Below are 13,431 nucleotides of genomic sequence, written 5' to 3'. Positions count from 1 at the left end.
TGAAACCCAAGGACCGAACGTGGAGACCACATAGAGATTAGGAGGAGGGGCGGAGGCACGGAAGGGCAGCGCCCACAGACAGCAACTGAAGTTCCTGAGAGACGTCTCAGCTGTGAGGGGTTGTCACTGAGAACTCTGGGGTCTAATCCACAAGCTGGGTGCCCTAGTAGAGAGCACCAACACTGAGGAGGTGCTGTGAAAAGCAGCAGGGTGCTGTCTGCCAGGGAGTAACAGCTGAACATTAGGCACCCTCTTAAAGGGCCAATGCACAAAATTCCCTGTGAAGCCACCCACATTGTGCTCCAGCAGGGAGACGGTGAAGGGCACTGGAGCTGTGAGAGCAGAACCCAGGACTGAGGATGCAGGTGATAGAGCTGAGAAGGCAGACAGCCCATTTCCTGGGCTGAGTCATTCCCTCACACAGCAGAGGGCAACTTTCCCACATAGACATCTGCCCGGCCTGGGAGGAAGACAGTGGACACACCCTATTGGAAAACACCTTGCCCTGAGGCCACTTAAGAGATTAGCGGTTCTCAACCTTTCTAATGCTGCAACCCTTTAATACAGTTCCTCATGTTGTGGTGACCCCCCCAACCATAAAATTATTTTCATTGCTACTTCATAATGTTACAAAGCGAGTCCCCAAGAGATGAAGCACCGGAGCCAATTTGATTTAAGCATGCAAGAGTTTATTACAGATTCGAATCCGGGCTCAAACCTTGGCTGACGCAGCAGCCGGCAAACACCCAGGTGAGAGCCCCGATGGAGGGGCAATCCCTCTTTTTATATCTCTTTTTCCCCTCCCATCCCATTGTTGGTCTGTCACTCCCTGATTGGCCCCTCAGGACAAAGAACTGGCCGTCCTTAGCTGTTCCTTAGGCGGTTTGCACAACCTGGCCTGTTCTGCCTCAAGCAAAATGTCTGTTCTGACTCCAAACAGCAGTGCAGGATGCTGCGGGTTTTGCTGGCGCCAATCTCCTAGCCAGATCTAAAGGGAGGTCTGCATGTTTCACTACAGAGGAATTCCAGGCACTGAGTTTCAACTGACTTTATCTTTTAAAATTTTCTACTCTGGTCTGGTCTGTCTCCAGAGTCCTTATCTCTCTTGGGCTGGCTAGGCCAACTGTCACACATAACTGTAATTTTGTTACTGTTATGAGTTGTAATGTAAATATCTGTGTTTTCTGCCCTAGCCAGTTTGGCTCAGTGGATAGAGCGTAGGCCTGCGGACTGAAAGGTCCCAGATCCGATTCAGGTCAAGGGCATGTACCTTGGTTGCGGGCACATCCCCAGTAGGGGATGTGCAGGAGGCAGCTGATCGATGTAACTCTCTATCCCTCTTCCTTCCTCTCTGTAAAAAAATCAATAAAATGTATAAAAATAAATAAATAAAAGAGGTGCAATCTGTTCAAAGGAGCTTCCTGCCAAAACCGGTTTGGCTCAGTGAATAGTGTCCGGTCTGCGGACTGAGGGGTCCGAGGTTCGATTCCAGTCAGGGGCATGTACATTGGTTGTGGGCACATCCCCAGAAAGGGGTGTGCAGGAGGCAGCTGGTCGATGTTTCTCTCTCATTGATGTTTCTAGCTCTCTATCCCTCTACCTTCTTCTCTGCTAAATCAATAAAAAATATGTATTTTTTAAAAAGGAGCTTCCTGCCCGCCCACTCGCCTTTACCTGCCAGTCCCTATGCTAACAGAGGTGTAGACATTCTAACATCTTTTTCTAGTTTCAGTTCTTCTTTCTAACCCTGTCTTTTGTCTCTAGGCGGGCATCTGTGACCAGCCTACAGTTGTAGCCATAAATTTCCTGCCTTGCCACAGTGCAGCTCTTTACAAAAGTACGAGACCAGCCAGAATGTTCAGAGTGTCCCCACTCTCATGTGCAGTCCACTTGTGTCTCACATACAGCTCACCTCTCCCCACACAGAGGTCAATGACCAGGTCGACCCCTTCACCAAAGCCCATTTCTTTGGTCTTCTGGCTGGCTTGCAATTGTTTTGTTTTGTTTTTAAATATATTTTATTGATTTTTATACAGAGAGAAAGGGAGAGAGATAGAGAGTTAGAAACATCGATGAGAGAGAGTCATCGATCAGCTGCCTCTTGCACACCCCCTACTGGGGATATGCCCGCAACCAAGGTACATGCCCTTGACTGGAATCGAACCCGGGACCCTTCAGTCCCCAAGCCAACGCTCTATCCATTGAGCCAAACCGGTCCCGGCTGGCTTGCAATTGTTAGTGCACACACATCCAGGGAAAAGCCCCAAGACTGAAAACCTACCTCCCTAAGCAGAGGGTGGGGAAAGACCAAAGAAAGCTGCCACTCCTCTCTAATAATAGATCTTAAAGGGAAACTGACATACAGGTGTGTCTTGAGTGGCTGCCAGTTGAAATTGATCCCCATGCTGCCGAGACCAGTTTGGCTCAGTGGATAGAGCGTCGGCCTGCGGACTGAAAGGTCCCGGGTTGGATCCCAGTCAGGGGCATGTACCTTGGTTGTGGGTACATCCCCCTTGGGGGGTGTGCAAGAGGCAGCTGATTGATGATTCTCTCTCATTGATGTTTATAACTATCCCTCTCTCTTCCTGTGAAAAATCAATAAAATATAAAAATTAAAATTAAAAGAAATTGATCCCCATGCTGCTTGGTAGGTGCCAAAGAACTGTACAGGGTAAAGGGAGTAATAGTCATATATACTAACTAGAGGCCTGGCCTGCAGGATCAGGCCAAAATCAGCTCTCTGACATCCCCCAAGGGGTCTCAGATTGTGAGGGCACAGGCCAAGCCAAGGGACCCCACCAGCAGAAGGTTGGCCAGCAGGGAAGGGCATGTTCGGCCCATCTTGCTCAGTCCTGACTGACCAGACCCCAGCAGCAAGCTAACGTACCCATTGGAGCATCCGCCCCGATGGTCACTGCACATAGCATAGTGAGCCGCTGGGCATCATTAGCATATCATTAGTGTATTATGCTTCAATTGGTTGAAAGGCTGACCGGACAAGCGGACACTTTGCATATTAGGCTTTTATTATATAGGATATGTGAATGCTACTAAGTATGGGAAATTACTTCACATGCTTGAACATGTCAGGACAATCTGTTCCAGGAACTGGCACAAAGCAAGAGGCAAAAGCGGGGTGATTTGTGTCAGAATGCACATCAAGTACAATCAGAAAGGTCTTTTGGGGGTGGGGGAGGTTTACTAAGCAATCTCCCAGTTCTGGTCCTGGTTGGCTCTCAGGGTCAGAGCAGTCAAGTCATGGAAGAACCTCTTCCGCTCTGGGAGAAGACAGTCTTTCATGCCTTTCTGACTCCCTATCAGTACATCCAGTTCAATGACATTCTCTCACTCCTTTGATAAGAAAATCAAAGTCCTGCCCTAACTGGTTTGGCTCAGTGGATGGAGCATTGGCCTGTGGACTGAGGGGGCCCAGTTTCAATTCCAGTTAAGGGCACGTACCTTGATTGCAGGCTTGTCCCCCCCATCTCACACTGATATTTCTCTCTCTCTCTGTGTCTCTCCTTTTCCCTTCTACTCTCTCAAAAGATCAATGGGAAAATATCCTGGGGCGAAGATTAATAAGAACAAAAATAAAATCAAAGCCCAGATTCCTCAGGTTAGCAGGGCTACCTGCTGAGTTGCCAGAGGCGAGGGTCACTGGCCCGCCTCCGGCAGCTGCCTTAAGGCATGAAGGTTGTGAGTGAGCAAGTGAAGCAGAAAGATCCAGAGGGGCCTCACCCAGGCCTGAGTTAGTGGAGGAACTGGAGCCCTTCTAGGAGACCATCCACAATGCACAGAAGGAGAGGTCTCGGAGAACAGCCAGAATGCAAATCTTTATTACAAACTGGTTCCAACAAGAAAATAAGTGTTTATCCCTAGAAACATGGACAGCTCTCCCCCAGCAGCACCCAGGGTGGGGAAGGCAGGCAGGAGTACATTGAGGGTCCTCCCCTCGCTGCCCCAGTAGCAGTGGGACCCCAGGGAAAGGTCTAATTTCCTTCCATCCAGCTGGAGGCCCTGCGACCACCTCCTCCAGGGCAGGAGGCTGAGCAGCTAGGGACCAGCCCTGGAGGGAGGTGAATAGAGAGGTCCAGGATGTGACCCCTCTAGGCTGACATCAGTCACCAAGGGGGTGTCATGGGCTGAGGGTTCTGAAGATATGACATCACCACGGCAGAGATGGACAGCCTGAGACGGGAGAAAGGTGTCAGTCAAGATGGGAAGGCTTGGGTCCTCCCTCCCCTCTCTTAGGCCCGGCCTCACATGAAGCTACTCATCATCTGCTTAGTGTCCTCAGAGCTCCGGGAGTTGGCGAAGCTGATGAAGGAGCAGTAGACAGCAACCCAAGCGCACCACTTCAGCTGGGGAAAGGTAGGTAGACGGGTGGGTTAGGTCGGTGGCAGACAAGGGGCATTCCCAGGCACTGGTTCCAACCCACTGGTTTCAAGTGGGGCAGCTTAAACCTTGCCCCCTAACCCCAGGAGTCTCTCAGTCCCATACACCCATAGCCTACTCCAGGTACAGAGTTTTGGGCCCTACTCCCTGTCCACCCCAGTGCCTCTGACCCCACCCTCAGACCTACAAAGACTAGACTTCAACATAGCCTATCCATCATGCTAATGACCCCTCCCTTTCTCCACCATCCCCTCCAAGCTGCTTTACAACCTGGCCCCACCCTCACACCAACCTCCCACATCCCCACCCTGACCCGGATTCCTGACTTTCCCCAAGGCTTTGGCTTCCTCCGTCCGACGTCACTCCAGCCCCGCCCCCTCTTCATTGCGAATCCGCCCCTGGCCTCGTAGTCCGGCTGGGACAGGCAGCCCTGCCCACCTTGAGCATGAGGCCGCACATGCTGAAGATCATGCCGAGCAGGTTCATGTAGTCCGGCGTCGGGTCGTCCAAGGCCGGGTTACACTCGCTCGGCGGAGGCTTGTACCTGCGGCGGGACGGAGGGTCAGGGGCACTCACGTCCCGCCCCCGGATGGACAAGTGCTTCCCTGCGCCCCGACCCACAGTCCGGGCCTCGTTCCCAGGACACTGGGGTCCTTACCTCAGCACTTTGTTCGGCCTCCGTGGGTCCGACATGTTGTTCGTGGACATTGCGAGTCGGAGGACGCCCCTCTTCCGGGGCCGGAATTGCCTCTTCCGGCGTGGGAACCGGGGGCGCTTTTTACGGTCGCACCCGCAGCCCTCACGCTCCCGTACCTAGCGCGGGGGAAGGGGGGGGGACGGAGAGAAGGGGGCAGGGAATGGCGGGAGAAACCTGGAACCTGGAGGCAGCCTGCAGTGATGGTATTTCCCAACATCACCTCCAAAAAGCCGAAACTTTGGGTCCGGAAGTGGTGAACCGGAAGTGGTGAACCGGAAGTAGACCGTCGGGACCATAGTAAGGTTGCACCGAGCGAGAGAAGCGCGGAACTTGTGTGCCGACCGACGTGGGGCGGCGAGGAAGGCGTCCCGGAGCCATGTCTTTCCCGGAGCCGAAGCCGCGCGGCCCGGTGCTGCCGCAGAAGCGGCTGAAGACGCTGGACTGCGGGCAGGGAGCGGTGCGAGCCGTGCGGTTTAATGGTGAGCGCCCTCCTCTTCGTTCCGAGCCGGCCCCTGGCCCCTGGAGGTCAGCAGCCCGGTAACCCCCGCCTGGTCTCCCCAAGTGGATGGCAACTACTGCCTGACGTGCGGCAGCGACAAGACCCTGAAGCTGTGGAACCCGCTGCGGGGGACGCTGCTGCGGACCTACAGCGGCCACGGCTACGAGGTGCTGGACGCGGCCGGGTGAGCCGGGGCCGGCCGGGAGAGGGGCATGGAGGCGGGGATCCCAGGTCGATGCTGACTTTCCCTCCCCCGCCCTCTAGGTCCTTTGACAACAGCAACCTCTGCTCCGGCGGCGGGGACAAGGCGGTGGTGCTGTGGGATGTGGCATCTGGGCAGGTCGTGCGGAAATTCCGGGGTCACGCAGGGGTGAGTACGAGCAGAAAGAAGACTCATTAGAGCATGGATCGCGGAGGGGACCCGCATTAGTGTGCAGGGGTGACAGTTCCCCTTCCCACACACACACACACACACACACACACACACACACGACAGCGCATTCACCAGGCCCCTTCCGTGCAGTATCCTCAAAACGTTTCACCTCCCCTACCCCTAGCTTTTGTCCTCACTTTAACCCACACTGGGAACCCTGTCTTTATCCCAATTCTTCAAAGACCAGCCCCCTCTGAGAGGTACTTACTGTTTCTCAGAAGGTGAACACGGTGCAGTTTAATGAAGAGGCCACAGTCATCCTGTCAGGTGAGTATGTGGCCTAGGCAGGGGAGCCCCTGCCCCCCAGACCTGACCTCACCTTCATGCCGGCCTCACAGGCTCTATTGATTCCACTATCCGCTGCTGGGACTGCCGTTCTCGGAGGCCGGACCCCGTGCAGAAGCTGGACGAAGCCAAGGATGGTGTATCCAGTGTGAAGGTGTCGGACCATGAGGTCCTAGCAGGGTGAGTGGAGCTAGATCATTGCCCCTCCCCCTGTGTGTCAGAGCTGTCCCTGTGCTTAAAATCCGCTCTCCTCACCATGCCTCCCAAGACCCTGACCTCTCAGCTTCTGTGCATTCCCAGCCTCCTTTCAGGTAAACATGCCAAGCATGCTTTGCAACTGTTCTTCCTCTGCCTACTTATTGCAATTGTTTTTGAGCACCTCACACAGGCCCCTTTTTTAGGCAATGAGCATGCAGCTGTGAATAAGACAGGGAAATAAGGGAAAATTTTCTGCCTACAGAGTTATTTTGAAAAGAAAAAATTCCCACGCAGAGCTGCTCAAGGGTTGCCACAGCCCAAGAGCGCCATTCCCACCGTGGGGGGAGTTTGGACTGTCCAGCCTGCTGACTGGCTGTTCCCACCCATCTTCCCACAAGGTTGGCTCCTTCTCCTCCTTCAAGTCCCAGGTCAGATGGCACCTTGGGAAGGACTTCCTCTATGACCCTGAGCCAGCAAGGCTCCAGGAATTTCTCCTGGCTTGGTCAGCTGTGTCCCAAGCCACCCCTTCCTGCTATAGAATCCGGCCGAGAGAGGACGCTCCGTGCCTATCAGAAACGAATTGAGTAGTCCTGATTGGTGTCTGGGTCTGGGTCTCAAAGCCAGTGCCTCAGAATCCCATTCATGAATTCACTTCAGTGCATGTTTTCTTTTTTTGTTAATCCTCACCCAAGGCCATTTTTTCGTTGATTTTTAGAGAGGGTGGGAGGGAAGAAAAACAGAAAAAAACATCGATGTGAGAGAGAGACATCTACTGGTTACCCCCTGACTCACCCCTACCAGGGCTGGGAACTACAACTGAGGAATGAGCCCTTGATTCAGAATGGAACCCTCGACCCTTTAGTTCAAAGATCAACACTTTAACCTCTGAGAAAACTGGCTAGCCCTGAGAAGGGAGTGTGACGGGGAGGGGTGCATAGAAAGGACAGGCTGAGCCTTGTCCTTAGGGCCCTGGCCAGGTAGAGATTACCTGGAGCCATGGCGCCACTGGCCCCAGCTGGAACTTTAACTGGATCCACCCTCTCTTGTAGCTCCGTGGATGGCCGCGTCAGGCGCTACGACCTGAGGATGGGACAGCTCTTCTCAGACTACGTGGGCAGTGAGTATGGCCGGGCTGTGGGCCAGGCAGGGGAGGCGGAGGCAGAGGCGGCCAAAGGGGCCTCAGCCCACCTGCCTATCCACGTCTCCCCTCCCCCCAGGCCCCATCACTTGCACCTGCTTCAGCCGGGATGGCCAGTGCACCCTGGTGTCCAGCCTGGATTCCACGTTGAGGCTTCTAGACAAGGACACGGGGGAGCTGCTAGGGGAGTGAGTTCTTGGGGTTGTGGGGCCCCTCTCCCCACCTCTGCCCCCGGTAAGGCCCAAGCCCCACTGATCCCATCCACCCCCAGGTACACAGGCCATAAGAACCAAGAGTACAAGCTGGACTGCTGCCTGAGCGAGCGTGACACGCATGTCGTCAGCTGCTCCGAGGACGGGAAGGTGTTCTTTTGGGACCTTGTGGAGGTGAGCCTCTCCACCCCAACACTGCACTGTCCCCCCTTTGTCTTTACTCAGTCATCCCCAGACCTGGAAGAGGGAGCGCTGTCAGAACAGTGGCTGGGAGTGAGAGGGCAGGAAGGGCATTCCAGCAAAGGGAACCGTATGTGTTAAGGCTGGAAAGTGTGGCACGCTTTCGTCAGGAAATAGCAGCACTTCAGGATGGCAGTGGCGGCAGCAGGAGCCACCTCAGGCAGGGCTGCCAATGCCAGGCTGAGCCACTGGGACTGACCCTGAGGGTGGGGGAACCAGTGGCGACATCTAACCCTGGAGGAGATGAGGTTGTAGCTGTTCAGGAAACCTGAGCTACTCCTGAGCATCCCTGTGGTTTCTAGCTACAGCCCTGTGAGCCCTGTTCTGATGTGTCCCAGCCTGGTGGCATCAGGCTGAGAGCAGACAGGCTGGCTGAGGGGTTCCAGGGCTAGAGTCTCATGGAAGAAGAGTGGGTGCTGGGGCGTGGCCAGGGGAAGGAAGTCCCCTAAGAGGATGGAGGGAACTGGAGGACCTTTGGAACTTGAGGTGCCAGCTCTCACTCAGGGGACTAAGAGCCAATATTCTGCCTACTTGAGGATCTGATAGAGCAAAAAGGGGACAGCCAAAACCGGTTTGGCTCAGTGGTAGAACGTCGGTCTGCGGACTGAAAGGTCCCGGGTTCGATTCTGGTCAGGGGCATGTACGTTGGTTGCGGGCACATCCCCGATAGGGGGTGTGCAAGAGGCAGCTGGTCGATGTTTCTCTCTCATCGACATTTCTAGCTCTCTATCTCTCTCCCTTCCTCTCTGTAAAAATCAATAATGAAAGAAAGAAAGGGAGGGAGGGAGGGAGGGAGGGAGGGAGGGACAGAGGAACCATGGCCTCCTTGAGAAACTGTACGTGGAGCCGCTGTGTCTGGGTTGATAAAGTGCAAGCACTGACGCTGCCAAGTAGACGTGTAGAGCCCCATGGCGGAGGGGGGAGGGCAGCTTAGAGCCGGGCATCGCCGGCTCAGAGCGGGGCGGTGGCCTCTGAATGTAGTCTGAAGCAGCAGTCGCCAACCTTTTGGACCTTACGGACCATCAGATGGCAACTACAGATAAAGGGATGAGAGGCGTGAAAAAGACTCCCAAGGTTTGGGCTTGAACAGCTGGAAGGACAGGCACTGAGGGGCTCATTTTGGGGCAGACTAGTTTTGCAGTGACTGGAAAGCCATTAGAAGCAGGTGGCTGAAGGTCAGGGGATGGGAGGCTCACTGATAACTGCTCCCCGCCCCCTTGTTCCACAGGGTGCCCTGGCCCTGGCCCTGCAGGTGGGCCCTGGTGTGGTGCAGTCACTGGCCTACCACCCGACAGAGCCCTGCCTGCTGGCGGCCACGGGGGGCAGCATCCACTGCTGGCGGGAAGAGGCCTACGAGCCCGAGAGCGGCACAGGCTGAGGCCAGGGGACCCTCCACCGCTACGGACACAGATGCAGACTCTGGACCACCGAGACCATTTATTCCTGGTGGGCTGCTGACCGGGGAGCGGGGGAGGGGGCAAGTCTGAAAACAAATAAATAGGGGAGGGCCACAGCTGTCAGTCTTTGTTCTTCTCAGGCGTGAAGGCATCTACCTTCTGGGCAAACGTTTCAGCCACAAGCAAGGGGAAGACGAGGGAGGCATCAGCATAGACCTGTGGAGGGGACCCATGGTGTGTAACTTTTCTGGGCGTCAGACTCGGGGAAGAGCACTGTGAGCATGGGACCCAAAGCTACAGCTTGGGAGACCCTACATCCCAGCAGGCTGGCTGGCCCTCACCTTGACAGGCTCTGCATCCACCTTTATCTTGCCCCAAGAGACAGCTTCGTCCGGCCGAGCACCAGAGTCAGAGCCATCAAACTCCTGGGCCGTGTTGATGTAGACGGCATAGTCAGCGCCATTCCGCTGGGAGGGGGAGAGGGGGAGAGGAGACGGGACAGAGTTAGCCAGTCACAGAAGTCAGACACACAGGGCACTGCAGCTAGAGAGGCTGAGCTATGTGTCCTACCCTGTTTCCCCGAAAATAAGACAGTGTCTTATATTAATTTTTTCTCCCAAAGTTGCACTAGGTCTTATTTTCGGGGAAACACGGTAGATAAAGGAGGGCCTCTTGGTGGCCCCTCTCTGCAAGGAAGGGGTCCTACATCAATGCTGGGCAGTTAGGGGTTGGAGAGTTACTGGGAAAATGATAGCAATAACCCTCTCACATCTGCCACCAACTCTATCTTCAGAAGACCTCTGAACCCAACCACTTCTTTCCTGCCTTGGTTCCTATCCTGGCCAGTCCTGGTCCTAGTTGTTCCCCCTGCAGCCACCAGAGGGCACCTGTGAGCACCTGAGTCACAGCCCTCAAGGCCCTGCAAGTCTCGGCTCTCACCTGCCACTCTCCCCTTCACAGGCCTCCTAGCTGTTCCTTAATTCATTCAGCCACCTCAGAGCCTTTACACTGGCTGTTCCCTCTGCTGGGACCTCTTCAGAGCAACCACATGGCTCAAGGGAGACATTTAAATTTGCTCTACTCCTGTCACAGGCTTCCCTTTTTGGAACATTGTACCTTTGTGTTACCACCTTGTCGCCCCTCGTTTTTCTCCATGGCAATGACTGCCACCTAACTTACTGCCTGTCTCCCCCACTAAAACATCAGTCCCAGGAAGGCAGGGATCCTGGCATGTTGTCTCCAGCACGGGGCCTAGCCTAGCACACATATCTCTACATGGCAGACCCAAGTGCCACCCCACACCAGGGACCAGGTGCTCCATCCCCACTCACCATGAGGTTGGCATTGGCGATGTGGTGCTTGACCACACCCCCGCCCAGGATGATCATGCCAGAGCGCTTGGCAAAGATGGCCTGTGTGTTGATGAGCCTCAGGTCTGGGGGAGAGCACGATGATCAGGCCCCAGACCCAGCCAGCCCTCCTCCCCCACTCCTCTGGCCCCGGCACCTCACCCTCCACGATGTCCAAGACCAGGCCCGGGTTCTTGTAGGAATGGAAAAAGATCATGTCGCCCAGCGAGCCGTCTGTGAGGGCCGGGCTCAATACGGGGATGTGGTTCTGGGGGAGTGCAGGACAGGACAGCAGCAGGAGTCAGATCCTGGGGGGGACAGGTGGGTCCCCATTCTGGCAGCATTCCCTCTCTGCCTGATTCTGGGCATGGTGCTTAACTTTTCTGGCGTCAGTTTCCTTGACTGTAAAATGACAGTAACAACAGTACCTCCCTCACAGATGAGGAAGCATTTATAAGAAAACCCACGTAAAACACTGGAACATGCCCAGGACATAAGAAATAGTAGGTTGTATTATTTTTCCCATTGCTGAACCTGATAGCCTCTGAGGGGCAGTGGGCCCTATGACAGGCCCCGGGGGGGTTGCTGAGCACTGCCCCAACTGCTCCCAGGTGGTGCAGGAGTAGAGCCAGGATAGGAGGACCACACTCAGTAGCTGTGTGACCTCAGAAAAGCTGTCTAGCCTGTGTCTGAAATCCCTCATCGAAGAGTGCAGGTGATGAGAACAGCACTGACTCCCTAGGCGACTGAAGGTGAGACAGGTCCAGCTCCTCACCTTCTGGGCCCAGTAATACACCGACTCCGGGTTGTTGATCTCCTTGCCGAGGCGGGCAATCATCTTGGAAGGCGTCCACTTCACACCCTGGGAGGGGACATCAGCTCCAGCCAATGGTGCCTCCCCTTCTGCCACCATGCCAGCCCCCCAGGCTGTTCCAGCCCCACCTCTGTGTTCTGCTCCAGCACCATCTGGTCCAGAATGGGCATCAGCCAGTCCTCAAACTTGCAGTAATTGTCATTGGGCACCAGCAGGTTCCCAATCCTGGAGACAGGAGGCAGAAAGGCATCAGGCCCCAGGACCCTCGGTCCAGCTCCCCTGCCCAACACCGCTTAGGCCCCTCCCACCTGTTAATCCCGTTCTCGCGTAGCTCCTTCCCCCTGAGGCTGAACTCGCCCAGGTATGTGGGTGCCAGGCACTTGATGAGATCCTCCTCCACGCCCCCAGCCGTGGTAACCAAGACATCCACCTGCAGCCACATGCAACGAGGTTGGCCCAGACAGGAGGACCCTGCCCACATTCTGGGCAGGGCTCCAAACTCCCAACCCTCATCTAGTAACTTCACAGGAATGTCTGCTGCAAAACAAAACTCAATCCCGTCCCTCTGCTCAAAACTGACCCATATCTCCCTCTTACTAAAATGACCAGTAATCTTATTGCCCACTGAGACCCAGAGAGATCAAGGCCTCAGCCCAGCCCATCAGCTCCTCACCATGTTGTGCTGTACCAGATAACGGATGGTCTCACGGATGCCTGAACTGATGAGGTTGGACGTGTAGCCCAGGAAAATGGTGCAGCCAGTGAGTGGGCGGCGGCTCTGGGTCAGGTCTTCGTGCTGGTCTTCATCCTGCGGCAGAGGCTCCAGCTTCTTCTCTATCTGTGTGTAACGGAGGGGTCAAATTAACCTCTGAACCCAAACTCCAGCCCAAGCACCCCAGTGGCTTTCAGAATTACACTCCGCTCCCAAGCCCTGCCCACTCGGAGAAAGAGGACCACTTACACCAGGAAGGAGGGGAGGGAGCGCACTCCGCCCCTTCCACTGGTTGGCTCTGGGGCACACCCCCCCTCACGCTTTGCCTCACTCCTTTCCCCTGGGAGGAGCAAATCCAAGGCCCTGCCCAGACAGGCTGTTCCAATCCCTCCTTCCAGGGCACGGTCTAGCCCTGGGCTCCTTCCATTTCCGAACACAAAGACTAAACCACCCTCTAGAATCAGTCCCCGCCCCCTTATTGATGTTAGGATGTCGCTGCTGGGGAGCAACTTCCCCTCCTTAACCCACAAACTCCAGTCCCCGGTAAGGCCCACGTCTCTCCAACTACTGGGCCGCCCCCGCGAGAGACACGCCCCTCTCTCGGGTAAGCCCCGCCCTCTCCAGGAAGTGCACTGCGTTGGCGCTACCAGAGGCCACGCCCTCTGAACTGGAAGCCCCGCCCCGCCTCACCATGGCGTTGATCTGATGCACCGCGCGGCCGAAGTTGGTAGCCTGGAAGCCGGTGGTGCCGAAGGCTTCCAGCACCGCGCGGTAGTCCACGCCGCGGTTGAAGTCGTAGCCGCGGACCTGGGCGCTCTCGGGCGGCAGCGCCGAGCTGTGCTTCAGCACCGCGGCCAGCGCCGCCGCCGGCGCCTCCCCTTCCGGGGCGCCCTCCATGCTCCCGCCGCCGCGCTCGCACCAGCGCAGGCCCTCGCCAGGCCTCCGGTGGCCGCAGACGCGGTGCCCGGCGCGCGCCTCTCCACGAGAGCACAGGAAACAGGCGCGGAAAAAAACTGGAAGGACAGACCGGAAGAGGTTTAGTCACATGACCGTCTTCGAAGC

At 55.8% G+C, this 13,431-nt stretch overlaps 3 protein-coding genes across 9 annotated transcripts; 1 reads left to right on the top strand and 2 right to left on the bottom strand.

Annotated features, from left to right (window-relative positions):
* Positions 1 to 3,820: 3,820 nt before the first annotated feature.
* WDR83OS (WD repeat domain 83 opposite strand) lies at positions 3,821 to 5,231 on the bottom strand. The gene is made up of 4 exons (XM_036422895.2): positions 5,054 to 5,231; positions 4,834 to 4,939; positions 4,264 to 4,361; positions 3,821 to 4,188 (listed from the first exon to the last, which is right to left on the bottom strand). The coding sequence occupies exons 1-4, from the start codon at positions 5,101 to 5,103 to the stop codon at positions 4,122 to 4,124; spliced, it is 321 nt and encodes a 106-aa protein (XP_036278788.1). The 5' UTR covers positions 5,104 to 5,231; the 3' UTR covers positions 3,821 to 4,121.
* An 82-nt stretch (positions 5,232 to 5,313) lies between these two features.
* On the top strand, positions 5,314 to 9,608 carry WDR83 (WD repeat domain 83). The gene is made up of 9 exons (XM_036422894.2): positions 5,314 to 5,571; positions 5,655 to 5,775; positions 5,856 to 5,961; positions 6,243 to 6,291; positions 6,363 to 6,489; positions 7,557 to 7,624; positions 7,725 to 7,833; positions 7,917 to 8,031; positions 9,326 to 9,608. The coding sequence occupies exons 1-9, from the start codon at positions 5,469 to 5,471 to the stop codon at positions 9,473 to 9,475; spliced, it is 948 nt and encodes a 315-aa protein (XP_036278787.1). The 5' UTR covers positions 5,314 to 5,468; the 3' UTR covers positions 9,476 to 9,608.
* Positions 9,516 to 13,409, bottom strand: DHPS (deoxyhypusine synthase). Of its 7 annotated transcripts, none has more exons than XM_036422889.2 (9): positions 13,060 to 13,406; positions 12,331 to 12,495; positions 11,966 to 12,087; positions 11,786 to 11,882; positions 11,619 to 11,705; positions 11,006 to 11,111; positions 10,826 to 10,929; positions 9,775 to 9,961; positions 9,516 to 9,737 (listed from the first exon to the last, which is right to left on the bottom strand). In XM_036422889.2, the coding sequence occupies exons 1-8, from the start codon at positions 13,264 to 13,266 to the stop codon at positions 9,806 to 9,808; spliced, it is 1,044 nt and encodes a 347-aa protein (XP_036278782.1). In that variant the 5' UTR covers positions 13,267 to 13,406; the 3' UTR covers positions 9,516 to 9,737; positions 9,775 to 9,805. The 7 variants fall into 7 exon arrangements, 5 of the variants coding, with proteins under 5 accessions (XP_036278782.1, XP_036278781.1, XP_036278780.1 ...); XM_036422888.2 differs by having other exon boundaries at positions 9,516 to 9,710; positions 9,836 to 9,919; XM_036422887.2 differs by having other exon boundaries at positions 9,516 to 9,710; positions 9,836 to 9,961; positions 13,060 to 13,403.
* Positions 13,410 to 13,431: the final 22 nt, after the last annotated feature.

This window comes from Pipistrellus kuhlii, unplaced genomic scaffold (genome assembly GCF_014108245.1).
Source record: "Pipistrellus kuhlii isolate mPipKuh1 unplaced genomic scaffold, mPipKuh1.p scaffold_m20_p_73, whole genome shotgun sequence".
NCBI lineage: Eukaryota > Metazoa > Chordata > Mammalia > Chiroptera > Vespertilionidae > Pipistrellus > Pipistrellus kuhlii.
This window is presented reverse-complemented; position numbering and strand designations above follow the sequence as displayed.